Consider the following 27,457-nt stretch of genomic DNA (forward strand, 5'->3'; position numbering starts at 1 on the left):
TAAAATTCAAAGAAATGACAATATCAAATTACAAGCATGAGTGTTATGGGTTGAATTTTATCCACCCAGAAAGAGATTTTGAAATCTCCCAGTATCTCAAAGTGTGACCTTACATGGAAATAGGGTCTTGACAGAGTAATCAAGGTAAAATGAGATTAAAACAGTCCCAATCCAACATTACTGGTGTGTTTATAAAAAATGGGAACTTGGACATGCTCAGAGAGAAGATTATGTGAAAAAACACAGAGAGACCACCACTTGAAGGTAGAAGATTTAGAATAATTCATCTATGGAAGGAAAACTAAAGATTGCTGGCAAAACACTAGAAGCTCAGAGAGGCATAGAGCAGATTCTCCCTCCCAGGTCTCTGAGGAAACTATTAAATAGCATTTTTCATGGAATTCGAGCAAGAAATCCTAAAACTTATAGGAAACCACAAAGACATTTGTTGAGAAAAAAACAACAGAGCTGGATGTAGAACAATCCCAGATTTTGTGATATGGTACAAAACTATGGTAATTAAAACAATATGGTCCTGGCACAAAAGTAAACACATAGATCAACAGAACAGAATGGTAAGCCGAGAAATAAATCCATGCTTATATGGCCAATTAATCTACAACAAAGGAAACAAGAATACACATGGGAAAGACAGTCTGTTCAACAAATGGTGCTGGGAAAACTGGACAGCTACATGTAAAAGAATGAAAATGAAACTTTTTTTTAACATCATACACAAAAATAAACTCGAAATGGATTACGGACCTAAATGTGAGACCTAAAACCATAAAACTCCTAAAAGAAAATATAGGCAGTAATCTCTTGGATATCCACCATTAACAACATATATGTGGATAAGTCTCTTCAGGCAAGGGAAACGAAAGTAAAAGTAAATTGTTCAGACTACACCAAAATAAAAAGCTTTTGCACAGTGAAGGAAACCATCAACAAAACATAAAGGCAACCCAATGAATGAGAGAAGACATCTGCACATAATATATCCATGGAGTTAACATCCAAAATATATAAGGAACTTAAACAACACCAAAAAACCCCAAACAATTCAATTTTTAAATGGGCAAAGGATAGAAGACCTGGCTCACTCAGTTGGTAAAGCATGTGACTCTTGATCTCAGAGTCATCAGTTCAAGACCTAAATTGGGCATAGAGCTTACACAAAAAAAATTTTTTTTAATGGACAGAGGACCTGAACAGACATTTTCTCAAAGAAGACATACAGATGGCCAATAGACACATGAAAAGATGCTCAACATCACTAATCACCAGGGAAATACAAGTCAAAACCACAATGAAATATCACCCGACATCTGTCAGAATGGCTAGCATCAAAATAAATAACAAGTGTTGGTGAGGATGTGGGAGGAAAAAGGGATATTGGTGGGAATGTAAATTGGTGCAACTACTGTGGAAAACAGTATGGAGGTTCATCAAAAAATGAACAATAGAAATACCATACAACCCAGTAATTCCAATACTGGCTATTTATCCAAAGAAAACAAAAATACTAATTTGAAGATCTATGCACCCCAATGCTTATTACTGTATTATTTACAATAGCCAAGATATGGAAGCAACCAAACTTTCAATTACAAAATAAATAAGTCATGGAGATGAATAGTACAGCACAGAGAATATAGTCAATAACATGGTAATAGTGTATTGTGACTATACTTATTGTGGTGAGTACTAAGTAATGCACAGAATTGTTGAATCAATAGGTTGTACACCTGAAACTAATACATCATATATATTTTAATATAATATAAATAAATAAATATAAATATAAATAAATATAAATAAATATAATATAAATAAATAAAAATAAATAAATAAAATATTTATTTATAAATATAAATATAAATAAAAACTTCAATATAAATAAATAAAAACATATCTTGCCTCAAAAAAAAAGTCACAAACACAAAAAAACCCACCCCAACTCAACCAATACTTTGATTTTGTACTTCGAGCCTCCAGAAGCTTTGTCTGTTATTTTAAGTCAATCATGTATTTTACTTTGTTATGGAAGCCCTGGGAAGCTAATACAATGGGGATCAATTGGAATTCTCATATGCTGATGGTCATGATATAAATTGGTTGAACCATTTTTGGAAAACTGTTTGGCAGTGTCTAGTAAACTCAAACATGCATACAATCTATGACCCAGCATTTCCACTCCTGATTATAAAGCAAACAAATAAGTTCTTATGCCCACCAAAAAACATGCACAAGAATGATTATAGCAGCACTACTATAGCCAAAAAAAGAAACAACTGAAATATCTATCAACTATGACTTTTACTATGCTAAGTAAAAGAAGCCAAATATAAAAAAGTTCATACTACAACACTCAATTTGTATGATGAAGTTCACGGACAAAATTGTGATAAACATTCATCTCTGGAGAGTTGATACTTACTGGAAGGGGGCCACAAGGAAACTTTTTGGAGTGCTATATATGTTCTTAATCTGGGTAGTGGTGACATATAATTATAAAAATTTATCAAGTTGTTCAGTTAAAATTTATGCACTTTACTGAATGTAAATGACATCTCAAAAAGACAAAAAAAAAAAAAAAGACAATTTCCTCATGGGGAGTCCTATTGGTAGATGAGAGAGATTGGACAGAAAGTTGTCTTTCATTATAAGTCTTTTGATTCTAGCTTATTTTTTATTTTTTAAAGATGTACATGCTCAAGTGTGCCTGGGTAGCTCGGTCGTTTAGTGTCTGCGTTCAGCTCAGGTCATGATTCCAGAGTCCTGGGATCGAGCCCCCATCATTGTTTCCCAGCTCAGCAGGAAGACTGCTTCTCCCTCTCCCACTCCCCTTGCTTGTGTTCCCTCTCTCACCGTCTCTCTCTCTCTCTCTCTCTCTCTGTGTCAAATAAATAAATAAAATATTTTTTAGAAAAAGATGTACCTGCTCATGTGTTAACTAGATATAAAATAAATATCTTGCCAAAATCAGATAATAAATTTTTATTAATTTGTTTTATAAAAAATAATTTTTATTTTTAAAATTTTTATACTATTTTTTAATGCCAGCATAGTTAATACAGCTTCAGGTGTACAATACAAGTGATTTCAATACTTCCATACATCACCTGGTGTTCATCATAACAAGTGCCCTCTGTAATCGCCATCACCTATCTCAACACAACCCTCCTTCCACCTCTTCTCTAGTACCCATCAGTTCACTCCCTATAGTTGAGTCTATTACCCTTTGCTCATTTGTTTTTTAAATTCCACAAGTGAAATCATGGTATTTGTCTTCCTCTGACTGCTTATTTTGCTTAGCATTACTCTCTAGTCCATCCATGTCATTTCAAATGGCAAGATTTTCATTCTTTTTTTATGGCTGAATATTCCATCGTATACATCTACCACATCTTCTTTACCAATTCATCTATCTATGGACTTGGGCTGCTTCCATAAACATAGGGGTGTATGTAGCCCTCTGAATTAGTGGGGTTTTTTTTCTTTTTTTATTTCTTGGGTAAATACCCAGGAGTGTGATTACTGGATCATTAGGTAGCTCTAGCTTTAACTTTTTGAGGAACCTCCATACTACTTTCCATAGTAGCTGCACCAATTTGCATTCCTAACAGTTCACAAAGTTTCTTTTTCTCCACATCACTGCCAATACTTGCTGTTCTTGTGTTTTTTATTTTAGCCATTCTGACAGATATGAGGTGATATCCCATCACATTTTTTATTTGAATTTCCCTGATGATGGGAGATGTTGAGCATCTTTTCATCTGTCTGTTGGCCATCCGGACATCTTCTTTGGAGAAATGTCTGTTCATGTACTCTCATTTTTAAATCAGTTTTTCAGTGTTTCATTGAAAAATCTTATTTATTTATTTTTTATTTTTTAGAGAGAGAGAGAGGGGGCAAGCAGAGAGAGAGAATCTCAAGCAGCGTCCATGCATGGAGCCCGACACAGGGCTTAATCTCATGACCACGACCTCAGCTGAAATCAAGAGTCAGATGCTTAACTGACTGAGCCACCCTGGTGCTCTGAAAAATCTAACTGTTAAATTCCCCAGATTTCAATTTCTCAGAAAGCTCAAGAAGATATCAGTAGCAGTGACAAAAGTATTCCTTGAGATTTCAAGAGTTAATAGTTACACTAGAACACATCTTACCTGACCACTTCGATTAAGTGAACAACTCCATTCAAATATGTGTTCTCAAACATCTTAACTTGCAGTAAATATAGATCCTACCTATTCTGTAGTTTCATGAGGCCAATCTGATGTTTCTCTTTTTCCCAAGCTAATTCTTTTTCTACTTGTTGAATTTTAAAAGCTGTTTTCCTGCCAATCTCAGCACGAATTTTGGAATCTATATCAAAATCCTGCAAAAAGTAGATTTGTTCATCAAAATGGGTACTTTTATCCATGTGTATTATCAATCTTATTTCATACACAGTTACAGATTAAGTTTTGTACTCAATTTCATGTTGCATTACAATTCTCTCCCAGATATCACAAACTCTCTGTTCTAGAAAAAAATTTTTATTTCCACAAAATATGGAGAAAAGTTCTCAGAACTAATACCACAAATAAGGCTATATATTAAAAGATTTTCCCACAATAAAAACAATGAATAACAGAATATTTGGAGAGTGTACAGAGTTAAGAAAAAATAATAGTAATTCCACCACCCCAAAGCAACTACTGGCACATAGTCAGCTAGGCACTGGATAGACATTCATGGCATGTCTTCCCATATGACCCCACCCAGGAAAGACAGCTAAGTCTTTGGTGTCTTTTTGAGGTTGCCAAATTTTAGCTGGATGTCCTTCACCAAGGGGGCCATTTCTCCCATAAGGATACTTTACTCTTGAGAAAACATCAGGGCACACATTCAGACTAAATTGTAAGTACTAATTAATCTTTCCAGGGGTGTTTCTGTTTTAAGTAATGATATATATAAAATGTTTAGCCACAGAACTCACCTCATGTGTTCTTTATTTTGAATTGTTTTACCCATATTCTAATAAATGTCAATTTTCTTCATAGTAAAATAGATAAATATCTTTTAACCATTATGGGTTGGCCTTTTAATCAGTATGAATTATCCATTATTATTTCACCAAAGCATTTTTCACATGGAATTGGCTAGGTGACTCGAAAATTATAGGTATAGTCAGGATGTAAATTCTGGCTTTTTATTTGATTAGGTTCTTGACACCAATTCTACTTAGGAAGAAATATACAATGAAAAGAAAAAAACTAGCAGGCAGATGGGGATTTGTAATAAGTCAGAAAAGAAAAAAAAAATACAAAATTAGCCTGAATAATTTGTTAATTCTCCCCATAGCTACAACTATACTAAGTCATCTTTTAAAAATTCTGTGGACCTATCAGTTACTATCTTTTACAACAGATCAGGTGATTATAGAAATAGAATCACAGAGAATTAAAATTTATGTGTACCTTTACAGTGGTTGGATATCTTGCCTAGGTACAGTATGGGTTGATAACCAGATTCAAATCTGTATTTTTATCTTACCTTGTTACCACCCCGCCCCCAAAAAGTGAGGTAGCTAAATCTGGAAGGAAACTTTGTGTTATGTAAGGAGGCTCTTCTGTATCCAAACCAAGTTGGGTATCAAATTCTATATTTCAGCTGCTGCCAACATGCTGACCTGATAAGGGGAAGCTTAAAGATGATTTTAAGGAGTCCCTACTTTATCAGCAGAATAGTCTTGATCCAAAAAAATTGTATGTTAAAAACTAAAGTCAAATTTATTTTAGGCTTACTGTTCGCTTAAACTGCATATGCTTTGGTAATCCTTGATTCATTTCTAGAAGTTTCCAAAATTCATTCCTCAAAGCTTTGAGTTTTTCTCTCTTCCCAGCCTTTATTTCTTCCACTTCTTTCATTAACTTGTCATGTTGTCTTTTTCTTCTAGCATTCTCAATACTGAAAACAGAAATTGAAAAGGATAATGAGATACAGAAACAGCAAAAGAGGAAATGAAGACTCAATAATTTGGAAATTTTTTTGGCTTGGTCAAATTCTATAAAATGCCATTTTGCAACAGCTCAGGGCTAATTAGTGTTTATCAAAAATTTCCATACCTATAGGCTTTGGGATCTTCAATATCTTCTGGAATTGGCTCTGTTTCAATTCCAAACTGTAGAAAGGGGAGAAATGGTTAATCTTTTAAATTGCATATTTCTCTTAAAATATCGAATATGAAGTAAACTGAGTTTTTTCCTCTACCAATTTCTATTATAGGCCTGCAAAGTACTTTTGCAAGAAATAACAAGAGAAAATTATGAGGAAACCTGCTTTATTTAAAGAGGTAGGTAGAAAAAAGTCCTGAAAACTAATGAATATGCAAAATATTAATATACTATAATTCTGCTCCAAAATTTGAATTGCTAATATCATGAGTTATTAAGAAAGAATACACACAAATTTTCTAAGTCGTTTGTTTTAAAATTCTGTTTTTTAGCTTATGCCCCTTTATATATGCATAAGTCTCCCTAAATATCTTATATATATACAGGAAGATTTTAAAATATATATTTTTTGAAATAAATTTTTTTAGTATCATTGATAAACAATATTTTTTAAACTTTAAGCATTTCACTTGAGCTTACTAAAAAAAAAAAAAAAGGCATACAGTGACATATGCAGGAATAATACAGTTCCCCTCCTTGAGAAAGAAAGATGAAATCAGAAATATGAATCTCCTTTTAGTAAGCAAATTAGTTTAAGGGAACTATGAAGTAAATCACTTAAAATTACTTTGCTTATTTGGGTGCTATGTTATAAAATTTAAGGAGGGAGAATTATAATCCAGTGAACAAAATGAAGTCTGAGATTGTTAGCTAATCAGTTCCTAAGTAAAATTGAACTTGTTTATTCTCTATTCTTTTTCATAACAGATAGGTCTCTGGTTTGTTGCCATTCCTTATGAAGAAATATGGACTATTTTTTGAAGAAGTTGTATTATTACAGTTCTAGTTTTTAAACATATGAAATGTAAATCTACATATTTTTGTGTAAATCTACATTTTCTTTATTTTTTTCAAGTAATCTCTATACCCAATGTGGGGCTCAAACTCACAATCCAGGGATGAAGAGTTACATACTCTACTGACTGACTGAACCATCCAGGTACCCCAAAATTTAGAACTTTAGTAAAAGTGAAGTCATAAGACATGACCAGTAGAAGAGACATTGATGGCTAATACATTGTAATTACTGTTAATCACTTATGACATAACTTGATTGAATTTTTCTATTGTTTTGTTTTCCAGAGCCAAGCCCCTTGGTTTTCCATTAGCAGTGTGATCTCCAGGATACCCAACCAACCTTCTCTTGGCCTCAGCTGTTTATAATAAATTTGAGTTAAACAGAGTTGCTACCAACTGTGCCAAAATACAGGCCAATTGTTCTCAATCCCAGCTGCACACTGGAGTCATGGGGGCTGAGACCCATGAAGAAGGCTAGATATTTTATAAAGTACTAATACCTGGCCCTCACTTTCAGATATTCTGATTTAATTGCTCCTGGCTGGGGCTCAGGAATCTGTACTTTTAAGGACTTCCCAGCAGATTCTAAAGTAAGATCCTTAGACCTATGCAGAGCTTAGTACTCTATTTATTCAGTTTTTTCTGATTCTGTCTTCCTAAAAGCAGAGTCCACATCAAGGACATAAAAAATACTGATTAAATTCATATATAAAAGGATGCTATTATACAAATGTGAAATGGGTTTTTTCTGTCCAATATAGATTTCCATAGAAAGAGCTAGCACTAGGTAGAAATAAAAAGATTCTCTTGTTCTTACACTTTCCCCTTCTGTAATTCTTCTTTCTGAGTGGGAGCTCTTTGGACAATAGTCCATTCTCCTAATTTTGCTTCTATTAATAGAAATGAAAATTTACCTGCTCAAATCTGCCCTACTTTTTTTGTATCTTCTTTTAAAGTTGGTTACCTATTCAATGGAATGCTGGTGTATTCACAGGAATTTTAACTATGGTCTTTTTAATACAATTCCTCTTCTTGAGGAGCAATTGAAATGGTTATTAGTGATTTTTTTCCCAAAGGAACTACTTTGTCATGTGATAGGGCAAATGGATATAATTTGGGGATCAATCTTCATTACAAATACAACAATACACTCTGCTTAAGAATAGAATAATTTAACTGAATCTTTGGTCCTGATCCATACTGTCATATTCTAATACTAAAAACTACCACTTTTACAACTCCTTTCAAACACACAAATTATGGTATACTTCCCAAATATGCCCATTTATTAAGTGAATAAATAAAAAGCAAAATATATATCTGAAAAAGTTGTACATTTTGAAAACAAAGATATTTAACCCAGAAAGCGATTGATACAGGATAAATTACTCAGTCTTTTTAAATTGGGAAATTCTATACCTTTAGTGTTATAGAGGAATTCAGTGACTTTAATAACAGAGGCACCAGAAAGTCAAAATTCTAACAAGAATAGACTATAAGGTAAATGAGTTTTCAATTTTTAAAGAAAGTAATTTAGACATCACTACTTTAAAATTAATTTCTTTATCATTTCTTTATCATTGTTATTAGTTACATACCCTAGGAGATGGCACTTCGGCTTTGATGTCTTTCTTTAGCTCAAATTCAGAAAAAATGGTGAAAACAAAGATATTACTATCTGCTCCAGTAGTCACCAAGAAACGGTCATCAAAACTAGTACGGATGCCTTTAATACATCCATAATTATTGTCATGGATATTGAAGTGCCAGTAGTACTCTGTATTAATCAATGAAGGCTTATTTTGACTTAGGATATAGACTCGAATTGCTCCATTTTGCATTCCACAAAACATCATATCTTGGTGAATGCTAGGAAACATAAATTGTTCTTCATATTAATCTGAAAATGTTTAATTTTAAATTAATTGACAAATGGCTAAATTTTATTAACAAAAATGTTATAGACTACATTGTGCCCCCCCATTCATATTTTCTTCTAGGGAAACTAGGGAACTATGGCAGCCCTAGAAAACTGTACAAAAGAGTAAAAGGAGAAGAAAAGCCTATTTGAAATTTGGAGCCATTATATTTGATCTTCAAAAGAATGACTGGCATATATGCTTCTTAATTATTAAATCTCAATCTGTGACTATTTATCACAAATAATATTTGTGATTTATTATTGATAATATATCACAAATAAATCACATTATGATAATAATATAACAAATAAATCACAAATGTAATTATCAACCATTTAAAAATCTCAATTTGTGATTTCTCCAGAATCATAGCAACACTGAACCTTCATTATTTGACCAAGCAGTAGCATACCCCTGAGTAAATCCCTATAAACCTATTGTGTGAAAAACAAATTCTGACAGAATATTTGATAAAGGGACTTGAAATACAGTTTTGGAATTAGCTTTGATTCTATTCATTTATTCAATTTATTTAACTAGAAAGTGTTTGCATACTTCTCCAATTGGACAGATCTTCTAAAATGAACAATATTTATGATGGGCAACAACACAGGCATAAATAGGATCGGTTTTTTTAAGGCTTTCTGAAATTCAGTTCACCTGAAAGTGATAGTTTGGATGGGATTATCCTCTGTATCTTCAAGAAGACGAAAATCAAAAGGTTCATCTTTCTTTTTTGTGATAGCAGTACTCTGGTCATACAAGGGGAACTCACAGTGATATAGAAAACCAGCATCATAGCCACCCTGGAAAAGAGAAAAATAACATGGAAAGTAGTATTTAAATATAAGATACATATGACCACATGAGGATTTTTATATTATTTCAAATTTTAAAACCTAAAATAGAGGTCTTAAAACATCTATTTTGATATGATTTCTATGATTATAGATAAAGTTTTATAAAGTATCTCCACTGTCTATTTATATGCAACTATAACATTATACAATAATAAAACACCTTACAGTAATTTGCTTTCCACTTAGAAGCTATTATAAGAGAGATACCACTTCTGATTACCTACTGAATTCCATTTTATTTCAGGTATTATTTTGAATTTAGTATTCAGTAATAGAGTTGTGTAGGACATGGTGTTCAGAGCTAGTTTTGAGTCTAGTGCATTGCTCTTCTCCCAGAGGCAATGGGCAGTTCTGGAAGTGGCAGCTGAGAGGCTTAGAAGCTCAGCAGAGCAATCTGTTGCCTCATGGGCTTAGAAAGAAGGAAAGAAATCACAGGATCCTCCAAGGAGAAGGAGACACAGTAAATACACCTTACAGTGGGTTTTCCATTGCAACCCTGGAGCACTACACACTACATGTATGAGTCTCAATCACTGAATAGATGAAAGTGATCTAGGATTTCTAGCTGCTTTCCAGGACCAAAAATAAATTTCCAGGAGACAATGCCAACATATCTCAACAAATGCTACAGTTTTTCACATACAAGGTCAATTATTCAATTAAAAAAAAATCAACTAGGCATACTAGCTAAGATTAGACTTGCCTATCTTAAATCAAAGGACAAACAAGATTATGGTGAGAATATAGACTGGTGCAGACACCCTAAAGCCGATATGGGGGTTCCTCAAAAAGTTAAAAATTGAACTACTCTACAGCCCAGAAGTTTCACTACAGGTATTTATCCAAAGGATACAAACATAGTGATTTGAAGGGAAACATGCACTCCAATGTTTATAGAAACAAGGTTCACAATAGCCAAAATATGGAAAAGAGCCCAGATGTCCATGAACAGATAAATGGATAAAGAAGATGTAGTATATATACACATAATGGAATACTACCCAGCCATTTAAAAAATGAAATCTTGCAGGGCGCCTGGGTGGCTCAGTGGATTGAGCCGCTGCCTTCGGCTCAGGTCATGATCTCAGGGTCCTGGGATCAAGCCCTGCATCGGGCTCTCTGCTCAGCGGGGAGCCTGCTTCCCCTTCTCTCTCTGCCTGACTCTCTGCCTACTTGTGATCTCTCTCTCTGTCAAATAAATAAATAAAATATTTTTTTTTAAAAATGAAATCTTGCTATTTGCAATGATATGGATGGAACTAGAGAATATAATGCTAAGTGAAATAAGTCAATCAGAGAAAGACAAATACCATATGATTTCATTCATATGTGGAATTTAAGAAACAAAACAGATGAACATAGGGAAAGGGAAGGAAAAGTAAAATAAGATGAAAACAAAATGAGGCAAACCTTAAGACTCTTGACTAGAGGAAACAAATTGACAGCTGCTGGAGGGGAGGTGGGGGGATGGTATAACTGGGTGATGGGCATGTAAAGAGCACTGGGTGTTATATGCAACTGAGGAATCACTAAGTTCTACCCCTGAAACTAATAATACACTATATGTTAACAAAATTGAATTTAAACAGATTTTAAAAAGACAAATCAAAGTTATGAGATATTGAGATATTTACAAAATGGACTTCAAATAACCAAGAATAGTATATTTTAAAGACTCTGAAGCCAAATGGAAAATTTAAGAAGCCATCTGGAATCTATAAAAAAAAAAAACTAAATGGAAAAAATAAAATTCTAGAACAAATAAAATGACAAATTACAATCAGTAGATGGGCTTGAAAGCAACTAGACACAGCAGACTTAGAAAACTGGAACAGAGATCAGATAAAGTAGTCAGGCCAAGGCAGGAGAAAGAAAAAAAAATGGAAAATAACCCACCAAAAAAGGCCAGTGTGTGTGTAAAGTACGTACGAGACATAGTAATAAGGGTTAATATACAGAAAACTGAAATCCCAGCAGAAACAAGTAAAAAGATAGGCCAGACCAATATTACGGTAGATAACAGCTGTGAGTTTTCTAAAACTGAATAAAACTATGTAGGGATTCAAGAAATGCTATGACCACCAGCAAGATAAATATGAAGAAACGACATGCTTTAACATAAAATTTTAAAAGCGAAGAGAAAAAGACATACTAGGTGTCAAAGAAACAATAAAAAGAGATTATGCTGAGTGAAATAAGCAGAGAGATTCAATTATCATATGGTTTCACTTATTTGTGGAGCATAAGAAATAACATGGAGGACATAGGGAAGATGGAGAGGAGAAGGGAGTTGAGGGAAATTGGAGGGGGAAATAAACCATGAGAGACTATGGACTCTGAAAAACAATCTGAGGGTTTTGAAGTGGTGGGGGGTGGGAGTTTGTGTGAGCCTGGTGGTGGGTATTATGGAGGACATGTATTGCATGGAACACTGGGTGTGGTACATAAACAATGAATTCTAGTACACTGAAAAAAAATCTAATAAATAAATAATGCAGCTGGTAGAATGGAAGACAAAAGAGGATTAAAAGATATCAAAGTTTGAAAACAAAATTTCCAACAAAAATATAAATTTTTTAAAAAGGCAAAATGGATAAAAGACCTCAATGTGAGACAGGAATCCATCAGAATCTCAGAGGAGAACATAGGCAGTAATCTCTTCGATATCAGCCACAGCAACTTCTTTCAAAATATGTCTCCAAAGGCAAAGGAAACAAAAGTGAAAATGAACTTTTGGGACTTCATCAAAACCAAAAGCTTCTGCACAGCAAAGGAAACAGTCAAGAAAACAAAGAGGCAACCCACAGAATGGGAGAAGATATTTGCAAATGACAGTACAGACAAAAGGTTGATATCCTGGATCTATAAAGAACTCCTCAAACTCAACACACACAAAACAGACAATCATGTAAAAAAATGGGCAGAAGATATGAACAGACACTTCTCCAATGAAGACATACAAATGGCTAACAGACACATGAAAAAATGTTCATTATCACTAGCCATCAGGGAGATTCAAATTAAAACTACACTGAGATACCACTTTACACCACTTAAAATGGCCAAAATTAGCAAGACAGGAAACAACATGTGTTGGAGAGGATGTGGAGAAAGGGGAACCCTCTTCCACTATTGGTGGGAATGCAAGTTGGTACAGCCTCTTTGGAGAACAGTGTGGAGATTCCTCAAAAAATTAAAAATAGAACTTCCCTATGACCCTGCCATTGCACTCCTGGGTATTTACCCCAAAGATACAGATGTAGTGAAAAGAAGGGTCCTCTGTATCCCAAGGTTTATAGCAGCAATGGCCACGGTCACCAAACTGTGGAAAGAACCAAGATGCCCTTCAACAGACGAATGGATAAGGAAGATGTGGTCCATATACACTATGGAGTATTATGCCTCCATCAGAAAGGACAAATACCCAACTTTGTAGCAACATGGACGGGACTGGAAGAGATTATGCTGAGTGAAATAAGTCAAGCAGAGAGAGTCAATTATCATATGGTTTCACTTATTTGTGGAGCATAACAAATAGCATGGAGGACATGGGGAGATAGAGAGGAGAAGGGAGTTGGGGGAAATTGGAAGGGGAGGTGAACGAGAGACTATGGACTCTGAAAAACAGTCTGAGGGGTTTGAAGCGGTGGGGGGTGGGAGGTTGGGGTACCAGGTGGTGGGTATTATAAACGGCACAGATTGCATGGAGCACTGGGTGTGGTGAAAAAATAATGAATACTGTTATGCTGAAAATAAAAAATAAATTTAAAAAAAAAGGCAAAATGAGGACACTTTAAGAACCCTCCAAAACCCCCAAAACAGAGAATTTGTCACTAGCAGACCTACATTAAATATATAATATGTATTATATTTTAAAGCAGAAGATGCAATTACAAATATATAGAAAGGAATTAACAGCTAGAAAAAGGATAAACCAAAGTGATATCAACAATATAATAGTAAAATACCTTTTGGGGATACAAATATATATAAAGAGAGAGAGAGAGAGAGAAAATATAGGACAATGGGGAGGGAGAGGATACATGGCATTAAAGTGCTCTCAGATCTTTTTTCTCTGAAATTAGAAAAATAAATTTATATCAAATTATATGAATTTAAAGGTGCATATTATCTTCAGGATCACCTCTAAAAGGAGGACTGGAAGGGAAGGAAAGAGAGGTTAAGGAAAAATTTTAAGTACTAGAGCATGTTTATAAGATAAGAATTTAGTGAACAGAAGGAAGTGGATGACACAGGAGATTGGGTGGCTTACTCCAGGAATAAACTATTGGAGGAAGGGAGAGGGGTGGGATCAAAAGGCTTCAGGAAGAGCGTCCTTGGGCAGTTGCAGCAGACCATCATCAACTGGAACAACAGGCAACAACAGGCAGGGCAGACAAAACTTGTATGGATCCTCATAGGGTGTCAGATCTATTTAAGACAAGTCAAGGAAGGGGCACCTGGGTGGCTCAGTGGGTTAAAGCCTCTGCCTTTGGCTCAGGTCATGATCCCGGGGTCCTGGGATTGAGCCCCGCAACGGGCTCTCTGCTCAGCAGGGAGCCTGCTTCCTTTTCTCTCTCTCTCTCTCCCTGCCTCTCTGCCTACCTGTGATTTCTGTCTGTCAAAATAAATAAAATCTTTAAAAAAAATAAAGTCAAGAAAAATTTGATTTTCTCAGTGAAATGTGAGAGAAGGTTATCTTAGAAGGCAAGGGAGGGTGTAGCATGTCTGAGGGGAGGAAGAATTATACCAGTAATTCAGCCAAGTGGCAGAGCCAACAGGGCTTGGTGGGAGAATGGGCCTGCAGCATGAGCATGGACTTGAGAACTGCAGTCACAACCTCACAGGGAGACTGGTCTTCTACACAGTCTATATGGTTGCAGGAATGGAGCTGGCAAATATTTGCATCAAGCAGAATCAGCAGCGCTACCTCTGTCAACTGTACCTTAATCTTGCATGCTGGTGGAGCTTAATGGTTAAAAGCATGGACTCTAGGCCCAAACTGCCTGAGTCCAGACCCTGGTTCCACCTCTCGTTAGTTATATGACCTTGGATAAGTGACATAACCTCTCCCTGCCTTGGTTTCTTCTTATGCAACATGCAAATTATAAGAGGATTTATTTTATAGGGTGGTTAGTAAATCACTTAGAAGGGTGCTCTGTACAGAATAAATAGGTTTCCATATTCCACAAATAAAAATACCAGATACCCAGTTAAATATGAATTTCAGGTAACAAATACACCTAGGGCAAGAATGTCTCATATAATATTTATTGGGCAATCCTAAGAATAAGCAGTGAATGTGTTTGTTATATAATAATTTTTGCATGTGTTTCAAGGATACTAGAATGCTATTACATTGTATTACAGTTGTTTCTGTGCCTCTCTCCTCCTGATATGAAGGAATTTCCTGAGGGCAGGAAACATGCCTTATTTATCCCTATGCCCTTGAACCCCACACAATAGTAGTCATCAACCATTGTTTCATAAAGATGGACAAAGCATCACTACTTTCTATCCTTTTTGCTGCTTGCCTCCCTAGAAGTTGCTAACAAAGATGTATGTCTAGGAAAAACTGAACACAGGGAGAAGTTAATGCTCATTACTCCTTGTAGTAACAATCCTTGGCTACTCAGTGTTCTGGCCTGGCCAAAGACTGGGATAGGTTGTGCATAAATGGTAATCTCTCACTTACAGATATACCTCAGAGATAAGAGAGGTTCAATTCCAGACCACCTCAATAAAGCTACTATTGCAATAAAGTGAGTCAAATGATTTTTTGTTTCCCAGTGCATATGAAAGTTATGTTTACAATATACCATAGTCTATTAAGTATGTAATAGCATTATGTCTAAGAAAAAATGTACATACCTTAATTTAAAAATACCTTATTGCCCCAAACTTCTAACCGTAATCTGAGCATTGGGCAGGTCTTAATCTTCTTGCTGATGGAGGGTCTCACCTCAACATTGATGGCTGCTGACTGATCAGGGTGGTGGTTGCTGAAGGCTGGGTGGCCACAGCCATATTTCTTAAAATAAGGCAATAATGAAGTTTGCTGCATCAATTGACTTTTCCTTTCATGAATTTCTTCGTTGCATGCAATGCTGTTAGTTAACATTTTACTCAGGGTAGAACTTCTTTCAAAATTGGAGTCAATCCTCTCAAACCTTGCTGCAGCTTATCAAATAGGTTTATGTGATATTCTAAATCCTTTGGTTGCCATTTCAACCATCTGCATGGCATCTTCACAAGGAGTAGATGTTCAGTGTAGATATCTTTATGAATTACCTTAGCCAGATCTTCTGGAGAACTTGCTACAGCTTCTACATTAGCACTTGCTACTTTGCCTTACACTCAAGAAACCATTTTTTTTACCCATCCATAAGAAGCAACTCCTCATCTGTTACCATTTTTATCATGGGATTGCAGCCAATCCAGTCCCATCTTCAGGGTCCATTTGTAATTCTAGTTCTCTTGCTATTTCTACCATAACTGCAGTTTCTCCCTCCACTCAAGTCCCGAACCCCTCAGAGTCATCTGTGAGAGTTGGAATCAACTTCTTCCAAGAAATCCTGTTAATGTTGATATTTTGACCTCTTCCCATGAATCTAGAATGGTGAATCCTTTCCAGAAGTTTTTCCATTGACTTTGCCCAGATCCGTTAGAGGAATTGCAATCTATCGCACCCATAGCCTTACAAAGTGTATTTCTTAGATAATAAGACTTGAAAGTTTAAATTACTCCCTGATGCACAGGCTACAAAATGGATGTTGCACTATCAGGCATAAAAACAACATTAATCTCACTGTATGTCTCCATCAGAGTTCTTGGGTGACCAGATGCATTGTCAATGAGCAGTAATATTTTGAATGAATCTTTTTTTCTGAGGAGTAGGTCTCAACAGTGAGCTTAAAATATCCAGTAACCATGTTGTAAACAGATGCGCTGTCATCTAGCTTTGTTGTTCCATTTATAGAGCACTGGCAACATAGACTTAATGTAATTCCCAAGGTCCAGGATTTTCAGAATGGTAAATGAGCACTGGCTTCAACTTAAGTCACCAGCTGCATTAGCCTCTGACAAGAAAAACAACCTATTCTTTGAAGCCAGGCATTGACTTCTCTCTGAAAGTCCTAGATGGCATTTTCTTCCACAATGAGACTGGTTCATCTACACTGAAAATCCTTTCTCAGGGCCCCTGGGTGGCTGAGTCGATTAAGTGTCTACCTTAGGTTCAGCTTGTGATCTCAGGGTCCTGGGATTGAGCCTCATGTCAGGCTCCCTGCTCAGTGGGAAGTCTGCTTCTCTCTCTCCCTCTGCTGCTCTCCCTGCTCATTTTCTCACTCTCTATCTCTCAAGTAAATAAATTAAAAAAAAATTTTTTAAGTCCCTTGTTCAGTGTAGATATCTTTATGAATTACCTTAGCCAGATCTTCTGGAGAACTTGCTACAGCTTCTACATTAGCACTTGCTACTTTGCCTTACACTTCTGTGTTATAGAGAAGGCTTCTTTCCTTCTTTTCTGAAACATCATGAATCAAACTCTGCTAAATTCCAACTTTTCTTCTATAGCTTTCTCACCTCTCTCAGCCTTCAGAGAATTGAGATTTAGGGCCCTGCTCTAGATTAGGCTTTGGCTTAAGGGAATGTTATGGCTGGTTTGATCTTCTATCCAGACCACTGAGAATTTCTCCATATTGGCAATAAGCCTGTTTTTCTTTCTTAGTATTCATGTGTTCACTGGACTAGTACTTTTAATTTCCTTCAAAAACTTTTTGTTTGCATTCACAAGTTGGCCAACTGTTTAGCACAAGAGGTCTAGTTTTTGGCCTATCTTGGCTTTTGACCTGCCTTACACACTGAGCTTAATCATTCTAGCTTTTGATTTAAAGTGAGAAGCGTGTGATTCTTGCTTTCACTTGAACAATTAGAAGCCATTGTAAGGTTGTTAACTGGCCTGATTTCAATATTATTATATCTCAGAGAATAGGAAAGCCCAAGAAGAGTGAGAGAGGCAGGTTAGTGGAGCAGTCAAAACACACACCATATTTATCATTAAGTGTGTGGTCTAATATGGATGTGGCTCATGACTCCCCCCAACAACTACAATAGCAACAAAGATCAATGACCACAGATCATAACAACAAAGAATAATAATGAGAAAGTTTGAAATACTGCAAGAATTATAAAATGTGACACAGAAACATGATGTGAGCCAATGTTTGGGGGAAAATGATACCAATAAACTTCCTCAACAGAGGATTGCCACAAACCAATTGGTGACAATCAAAGTATCTGTGAAGTGCAATAAAATAGGGTATGCCTGTATACTTTTTTGTCAATTATTACTTTTTTTGGTGAATGGAGATGAAATTTGTGACAAATTTATAATGAAGGAAATCTTGCTTTGCAATTGATCAATATCTTATGATAGGAGTAGAAAATGTATAATTAGAGGATATAGTTGTCATGATATTGTGACAATTCATGGTGTCTATCTCCCTGATATCCATTTTTCTCTTTTTCTTTACTAGCCCAATCCCAATTTTGTTCAGAGTGGCAATGTGACCACCTAAAAACAGCCATCTTCCCAGACTTCCACATGGCCACACAGCACAGCTGCAAATAACAAAATGCAAGCAAAAGTTTACAGGATAGTGTGCCCATTATTTTCAAAATGTCACTTAGTTGCACAATTTAAAAGGCCATAGAATCAACTGGAAGAATCCTTAGCGCTTTGCCCTTCTATCTTTAATTATTCTCCCCTTTGACCTCCTGGAACACGTATGATTGTTATAGATGATAGCATAATAAGCAGACACAAAAGAGATATCAAGATGTTATAAAAACTGTAACTCACATTTATTCACCAGAATTCACACCTTTAATGGTAGTTAATAAATGGCCTTACCATAAGTTAGAAAGTAACAGTGTGCTGGAAAATCATGATCATGAACTATATTTGATTAGAGCTGAGATAAAATTTATGTATTACATTGTCACTCACCAAAGAAACCCAGAACTTCCCTGGCTCAGAGTAAAATCCACAGAGGATGTGACAGGGAGTTGATGGAATAAAGATTTCAGGTAATGGCTCCTCTTCCTCTTCCTCCTCCTCCTCCTCTACTTGGAGTTCCTTTTCTCCATCTTCTCCCATCTCTGCTGCTAGCTGCTTCCTCCTTTCTACCTTCTCCTTCTTCTTCAAATCCCTTAATGCCTTTCTCTTTTCTATTTCTATTAATCGCTTTTGCAAGAGACATTAAGATAGAAAAACAACTGTAAATCATTCATTTATAGTAAGGGGATGACAAAATGAAAAACAGATTAGGGTTCTAGAAAAACTCACAGCTCTGATGTAAAATAATGTCATTTTAAAATAATTATCAAAAAAAATTATCAATTTGGGGATATATTTCATCATTAACATTTTTAAATCATTTCTGTATTAACCCCTTCAATCTTAAGTTTACAGAAATTATTTTCTCTTTTTTTTCCTAACAGAAGAGCTAAATACAGTTTCTTCCAGTCTATCACCATCAACCCATGAATTAGGTAGATCAAAATAAGCCCTGAGAAAAGTTGTTCCTATTTTTAGTAATACTCTTAGACCCCTTGCACCTTTCAGACCTTTCAAAAGCCACCTAACAATGGCATCCCTACCTCCCATCTTTTCCCTCTTTATTTCTTTTTTATCCCTCATAATTATCCAATTTATATGATCTCATCACATCAATCCCCTCCTCAAAATCACACGGTGGGAGGGATGACTGAACAGCCTCTTCCCAACAAAAGAATGGAGACACAGTAATGATAGAAACCTCTATCCCCAAATGCTCTGAACTGCAGTGGGAATGGATAGTACTGAGAGAGCAGGAACAGATTTGTCTGCCTTGGGACACAGGGGGAAAAAAAAAGACAAGGTTTAGGGACGCCTGGGTAGCTCAGTGGTTTAAAGCCTCTGCCTCTGGCTCAGGTCATGATCCCAGGATCCTGGGATCAAGTCCCACATCAGGCTCTCTACTCCGCAGGGAGCCTGCTTCCTCCTCTCTCTCTGCCTGTCTCTCCGCCTACTTGTGCTCTCTGTCAAAAAAATAAAAAAAATAAAAGGCAAGGAAAAGAGAAACTAGTAAAAGGTGAAAGATTTGTATGATCTGAAGAGAAACCAGAATATATCCAAAATCTATAAAGAACTTATCAAACTCAACACCCAAAGAGCAAATCCAATCAAGAAATGGGCAGAAGACATGAACAGACATTTCTCCAAAGATGACATCCAAATGGCCAACAGAAGCATGAAAAAATGCTCAACATCACTTGGCATCAGGGAAATACAAATGAAAACCACAATGAAATACACCTCACACCAGTCAGAATGGCTAAAATTAACAAGTCAGGAAATGACAGATGTTGATGATACAGAAAAAGCGGATCCCTCCTACACTGCTGGTGGGAAAGTAAGCTGGAGCAGCCACTCTGGAAAACAGTATGGAGGGTCCTCAGAAAGTTAAAATAGAGCTATCCTACAACCCAGAACTACTAGGTATTTACCCTAAAGATACAAATGTAGTGGTCCAAAGGGGCATCTGCACCCCAATGTTTATAGCAGCAATGTCTACAATGGCCAAACTGTGGAAGGAGCCCAGATATCTTTCTTGACAGGTGAATAGATAAAGATGTGGTATGTATCTTTATAACGGAATATTACTCAGCCATCAAAAAATGAAGTCTTGCCATTTGCAACAACATGGATGGAACTAGAAGGTATCATGCTAAGCAAAATAAGTCAGTCAGAGAAAGACAATGGTCATATGATCTCACTGATATGTGGAATTTAAGAAACAAAACAGAGGATCATAGGGGAAGAGAGGAAAAAATTAAATAAGATGAAACCGGAGAGGGAGGCAAACCATAAGAGACCCTTAATCATAGGAAACAAACTGAAGGTTGCTAGGGGTAATGAGGATGGGGATATGGGGTAACTAGGTGATGAGCACTGGGGAGGCTATGTGTTATAATGAGTACTGGGGATAATATAAGACTGATGAATCACAGACCTGTACCTCTGAAACAAATAATACATTATATGTTAATTGAATTTAAATAAAAAATAAGTAAAAGGGGCACCTGGGTGGCTCAGTGGGTTAAAGCCTCTGCCTTCAGCTCAGGTCATGATCTCAGGGTCCTGGGATCGAGCCCCGCATCGGACTCTCTGCAAGGAAAGGGGAGCCTGCTTCCTCCACTCTCTCTCTCTTTGCCTGCCTCTCTGCCTACTTGTGATCTCTGTCTAATAAATAAATAAAATCTTTAAAAAAAATAAGTAAAATAGAGCAACTATTTATTATTTATAAATAAATAAAAGAGCAACTAGTATATAAAACAACCAGCCTTAGAACCCTGCCAAACTGCAGGGAGATGCTGAAAATCTCTGCAGGACAGAAGGGCTGGCAAGAACCACAGTTTATGCTACCCCTCCACCATGACAGTGTGAATGAGGGGAGCAAGATCTGGGCACCCTAACCAGCCTACCACATCAGTGAGCCCAAGGCACCTAGCCCCCACTAGCTCTAGCAATCTCACCAAGGAGGATCCAGGGAGGTATACACCAGGACACCGTGGATAGCACTCCCCACAGCTCCACCTGTTGCATCACAGTGACACAGGTGCGAAGGATCCCTGAAAACTCCAGATCCACACCACATTTGCTTCAGACAGCTTGCTAGAACAACCCCAGTATAGAGTGCTCTGGGACCTCCTGGCTGATGCCTGCTTTGGCACCAGCTGTCCCACCAGAAAGTCCCCTGTAGGTAGCACAGGCATCCCCCAGCCCTGGATCCTATTACTCCACAAGGGCAGCCCCTGTGCAGCATACCCAGGGACCCCCGGATCCTCCAAATCAGCACCCAGTTCCATTTTAGCTGTCCTGCCAGGATGTCCACTGCATGAAAAGCCCTGGGACTTCCCCACTTACACCCACTTCAGCTCCAGTCATCTCACCAGGTCAGACACAGCATGGAATGCCCTGAAACCCTCAACCTACACCATCTGAAGCTCCAGCCAGCCAGAGGAAATTGTCAACTATATATAGGGGAGACCATATACAAGACCATTTCTCCAAATTTAGGAGAAGTAGCTGTCTTACCTAATTCATAGGAACAAACATGAAAGTCAAGAAAAATGGGAGGCAGAGGAATACATTCCAAAAGAAAGAACAGGACAAAATCTCCAAAAAAAGAACTAAATAAAAAGGATATATGCCATATGCTTTAAAAAGAGTTTAACCAATGATCATAAAGATGTTCAGCTTGCTTGAGAAAAGAGTAAAAGAACACAGTAGGCCTTCAACAAAGAAAAAATATTTTTAAAAATCAGCAATGAAGAATACAATAACTGAAGTGAAGGGGGGGGGGACCACTAGAGGGAATCAACAGATTATGGATGCAGAAGAATGGATCAGTGATCTGGAACATAGGGTAATGGAAAGCATCCAAACTGAACAACAGAAAAAAAAAATCAGGATAAGTTAGGAGATCTCTTGACAACATCAAACAAATATTCACATTATAGGGGTACCAGAAGGAGAAAAGAAAGGTGCAGAAAATTCATTTGAAGACATACTAGCTTCAAAACTTCACTAATCTGGGAAAAGAAACAGACATCCAGGTTTAGGAAGCATGGTAGTTAAAAACAAGGTGAACCCATGAAACATAATTATTAAAATGTCAAAGGTTAAAGATAAAGAGATTTGTAGAAGTAGTAAGAAAGTAGCAAGAAGCTACATACAAGGGAAACCCTATAAGGCTATCAGTCAGTTTTTCAGCAGAAGCTTTGAAGGCCAGAGGGAGTGGCATTATATATTCAAAGTATTGAAAGGAAAAAACCTACAACCAAGAATACTATACCTGGCAAGTTTATCATTCAGAATAAAAGGAAAAAGAATTTCCCAACCAAAGAAAAATTAAAGGAGTTTATCATCACTAAACTGGCCTTACAAAAAATGTGAAAGGGATTTCTTTAAGTAGGAAAAAGAAAGCCATAATTAGAAGAAAATTATGAATTAAAAGATGTAAAATATGATGACATATACATAAAATATAAAAAGTACAGCATAGGGAATATAGTCAATGGTACTGTAATAGTGTTGTATGGTGACAGGTAGTAGCTTCACTTGTGGTGAACACAGCATAATGTACAGTTTTGTTGTATCACTATGTTGCGTACCTGAAACTGATATAACATTGTGTGTCTACTATACTGAAATAAGAATTTCTTCAAAGAACAAATGGGGGTGGGAGGGAAGAAAAGGGGAAAAAAACTCATAATGGATCTCAATGGTCTTGAATTAAATTGAAATATCTTGGCTGGTATTTAAGGAACCCAAGTATTGGTCATAGATTTCTGCCACTTCCCTCTAACATACTGCATCCCTGGGTCTCAACATTCCAGTCTTCATTTTTCTAAAACACCAGAAATTCTTACAACTCTGCTTTCCCTCAGGATGTTATTCCAGCTCTTATTGCCTTCCTCTCCTTTTTCATCCTCTCAAAATTCTTCTCATTTTTTTTAAAGATTTTATTTATTTATTTGACAGACACAGAGATTACAAGTAGGCAGAGAAGAAGGCGGGGTGTGTGGGAGAAGCAGGCCTCCGACTGAGCAGAGAGCCCAACGCGGGACTCGATCCCAGGACACCAGGATCATGACCTGAGCCAAAGGCAGAGGCTTAACCCACTGAGCCACCCAGGCGCTCCTCTTCTCATTTTTTTAAATACTAAATGTTCCCTCTATCTAGTCATCTTTGATCTCCCCTTACCCCCCCCCCAGCAAACTCAAATTTGTTTCACTCCACACTCCTAAAATTATTTTCTTTGCACTGTGATTTTAATATCCATTCACTACTGCCTTCTAATATAGTCCGCTGCTTTCTACCAGCTTATAAGCTCATAAAGTCAGGGTAAATGTCTTATTCTTCTTCATATTTCATCAGCACTTTTATACAATGGAATATTACTCAGCCATTAAAAAGAATGAAATCTTGCCATTTGCAATGATGTGGATGGAGGTAGAGAATATTATACTAAGTAAAGTCAGTTAGAGAAAGACAAATATATATGACTTTATTCATATGTAGGGCTTGGAAACAAAACATATGATCATAGGAGGAAGTGAGAGGCAACACACTTTTTTTGTTTTTTTCCAGAGAGGCATGCAGGGCAGAGGGATAGGGAGAGAGGGAATCTTTTTTTTTTTAATTTTTTATTTTTTATAAACATGTATTTTTATCCCCAGGGGTACAGGTCTATGAATCAGCACTCACCAAAGCACATACCCTCCCCAATGTCCATAACCCCACCCCCAGGGAGAGAGGGAATCTTAAGCATGCTCCACACCCAGCATGGAGCCTGGCACACGGCTTGATCTCACAACCCTGAGATCATGACCTGAGATAAATTAAGAATGCTTAACTGACTGAGCCACCGGGGCACCCCCCAAGAAACAGACTCTTAACTACAGAGAACAAACTGATGGTTACCAGAGGAAAGGAGATGGGGGATGGGTTAGGTAGAAAATAGGGACTAAGGAGGTACTTGTGTTGAGCACCAGGTGATGTATGAAAGTGTTGAATCACTATACTGTATACCTGAAACTAATATTACACTGTATGTTAACTGGAATTTAAATAAAAACTTCAAGGAAAAAAAGGATACTTTAAATTCTAAGAAAAACATTGGGGAGGGTACATGCTATGGTGAGTGCTGAGAAATGTGTAAGCCTGATAATCCATAGACCTGTACCCCTTGGGCAAATAATACATTATATGTTAATAGAAATAATTTTAAAATTTTTCTAAGAAAAAAACACATTAGAAGATAATGCTTCAAGGATATCTCATACCAGAATCTTAGACTTGACACTTGAGAAATGAAAATATTTTATGTCCATGTCTTTGATTTCATAGGAAACTACATCACGATTTTCCTCTTCCTCCTTTATGGTTGGAAGTGGCGTTTCAAGAACATAGCCATTCTCACAGATAATCAGTAAAGTACTGTCAGGCTGAAAAAGGAAGATTAACATATCATTCACATTTAGGTGAATTTTTAGAAGCATAGCTCAAAAAGATCACAAATCAGGAAGAAATTTAATTGCTATGTATACTAACCATTTAAAAAAAAAATTTTTTTTAAGATTTTCATTTATTTATTTGACAGAGCGAGAGAGCCCACAAGCAGGGGGAGCTGCAGGCAGAGGGAGAGGAAGAAGCAGGGTCTCTGCTGAGCAGAAAGCCCAATGCAGGGCTCAATCCCAGGACCCTGGGATCATGACCTGAGCAGACGGCAGACACTTAACCGACTGAGCGACCCAGGTGCCCCTATACTAACCATTTTTTAAATCCTTAATCCCTCACTGCAATAATAAGTCATCTTATTAATCACTATACATAATCATTAATAAGCTAAGTGTTAACATTAGATTTAGATTTGTTTCCCTTACAGATGTCATAATACATTTTCTGAGCCAAAAATGCAGCTGTGAATGTTAGTCCAAAAAGCAGAATATTAAAATCAGGTTATCCTTCAGAATAAAAGGAGAAGGAAAACCTGCAGTGTGTGGATGGCATATCCAGTCTGAGCAGCCTTTGGTGGATCGTTCTCTAGCTGCCCCAGTTCATTAAATGTGGATGTTCCCAAGGTGTTTGTCCTCTTCCCTCTTCTCTCACTCCATAAGCATTCCCTGGGAAATCTTATAACTAACATAAGTCTTCATTACCACTCACACACCATTAGATTCCAAATTAATTCATCTCTCTAGGCCAGACCATTCTCTCTTTTTTTAAGATTGTATTTATTTATTTGACAGAGATCACAAATAGGCAGACAGGCAGGTTGGGGGAGGGGGAAGCACACTCCCTGCTGAGCAGAGAGCCCGAAGTGGGGCTTGATCCCAGGACCCTGGATCATGACCTGAGCCAAAGGAAGAGGTCTTAACCCACTGAGCCACCCAGGCACCCCCAGACCATTCTCTTGATCTCCCAAAATCATATATTTAACCATGTCTGCAAAGTCCCCATCTCGATATTCTATAGACACATTATTCAAAATGTTTCTTCACTCAGTCATTTCATTCTATAATTATTATGTGTCTACCATGTATTTGGCATTTTGTGGGATGCTAAGGGTAAAACTATAAAAGAAAAATACAGCATCTGGCACTATGGAGCTTACCTCCAACAAGAGAGCTTGTCATTTAACAAATCGTATAAATAAATGTAAATTATAACTGTGACAAGTGTTGCAGAGGTGCCACAAGAGCAAAGGAAGCTGTGCAAGGCTTCCTGAGAAGGTGGTATCTAAACTTCAAGGTGAAGGGGGAATAGAATTACACAATAAGTTAGGGGAAGGTTTGAGGAAGTATGTTTTACAAAGCAAATACCTTGTGCAAATATCCAGTGGCACGTTTGGGCTTACAAGGAAGTTATGGACTTGGATGGTAAGACCCAGGTCAAGAGAACAGAATAAAAAGAGAGATTGAAACAGAGCTATAGGGAAAGAATACTCAGTAATTGGGTGAGGAAGGCTGACAAGGAAGGGCAAGATGTAGAATAGGGAACCAGGAGAGAATAAGGTCACAAAAGTTAAAGGGAAATGGTAATTCAGAGAATGTAAGGTCAACAGAATCAAAGGAAGTAAGAGGTCAAGAAAGATGAGAACTGAAAATGTTAAGTGGACATCACTGGTTTCTTTACAGGAGCAGACTTGGTGGAATGGATGAGACTAGATACTAGTCAAGAGGCTACAGGAATGATCAATCCTCTTGGAAAAGTCAGGAGGAGAAAGATGGGGCAGTAACTAGAGGAGAATGGAAAGTTGAAGAATTGATTTTTTGTTCATGGAAGATACTCAAACACATTTAAATACCAATGGAAATGATCCAATAAGCAGGTGAGGTTAAATTTATGACAAGAGAAAATAAGTAGTATGAAATCTTGAAAAAGATGGAAAACAGAATAATCCAAAGGAGGCAGCAGAACTGCCCTCAAATGGAATGGAGAGGACATCTCTATTATAAAAAAGGGAATGGGCGCCTGGGTGGCTCAGTGGGTTAAGCCGCTGCCTTCGGCTCAGGTCATGATCTCGGAGTCCTGGGATAGAGTCCCGCATGGGGCTCTCTGCTCAGCAGGGAGCCTGCTTCCTCCTCTCTCTCTCTCTGCCTGCCTCTCTGACTACTTGTGATTTCTCTCTGTTAAATAAATAAAAAAAATCTTTTTTAAAAAATAAAAATAACATTAAAAAAATAAAATAAAAAAGGGAAGAGAGCAGGTGGATGCACAGGTAACAGGATTGTTATGTTGGGTAGTGGGAAGGTGAGGGATTCTTCTGCAACTTTTCCTCCTAACGACAAGTTGCCAACAGTTTGCGTGAGACCAAGAAGTCAAACAGAATGCTGTGTTCTAGAGCTTTAGACATTCTTGAAGAGGAGAGGAGACAAAAGTTGAAGTTCAAAGTTACAAAAACAATTGGGACTTGAGGGGACATGATCCCAGAGAAAGGGGAATACAGAAAAGTGAACCTGACGTTCTGCTGGGCCTTTGCCTTAAAGCATTTACGTGACTCTAAACTGTCTGGGAACAGAGTTTGTTCATTTCCTTCAAATG

General features: G+C 36.9%; 2 protein-coding genes across 11 annotated transcripts in view; one reads left to right on the plus strand and one right to left on the minus strand.

Moving 5' to 3' along the window:
• SIDT1 (SID1 transmembrane family member 1) overlaps positions 1–27,457 on the plus strand; it is a 479,838-nt gene that overhangs the window by 240,533 nt on the left and 211,848 nt on the right. The window lies entirely within an intron of this gene.
• Positions 1–27,457, minus strand: part of CFAP44 (cilia and flagella associated protein 44) — a 151,704-nt gene that overhangs the window by 79,398 nt on the left and 44,849 nt on the right. For 8 of the 10 annotated variants that reach the window (XR_014313403.1, XM_082737190.1, XM_082737192.1 and 5 more), the window contains 7 exons: positions 24,697–24,858; positions 18,812–19,048; positions 9,602–9,747; positions 8,618–8,888; positions 6,114–6,169; positions 5,793–5,955; positions 4,251–4,381 (listed from right to left, as the gene is read on the minus strand). Coding sequence is in view for 9 of the 10 variants with exons in the window: in XM_082737190.1 (XP_082593316.1) it covers positions 4,251–4,381; positions 5,793–5,955; positions 6,114–6,169; positions 8,618–8,888; positions 9,602–9,747; positions 18,812–19,048; positions 24,697–24,858 (1,166 nt within the window). In the remaining variant the exon portion in view is untranslated. The remainder of the gene's footprint in view (positions 1–4,250; positions 4,382–5,792; positions 5,956–6,113; positions 6,170–8,617; positions 8,889–9,601; positions 9,748–18,811; positions 19,049–24,696; positions 24,859–27,457) is intronic. The other 2 variants (XM_082737191.1, XM_082737193.1) reach the window with 2 other exon arrangements.

This window comes from Mustela nivalis, assembly GCF_964662115.1.
Source record: "Mustela nivalis genome assembly, chromosome: 1".
Lineage (NCBI taxonomy): Eukaryota > Metazoa > Chordata > Mammalia > Carnivora > Mustelidae > Mustela > Mustela nivalis.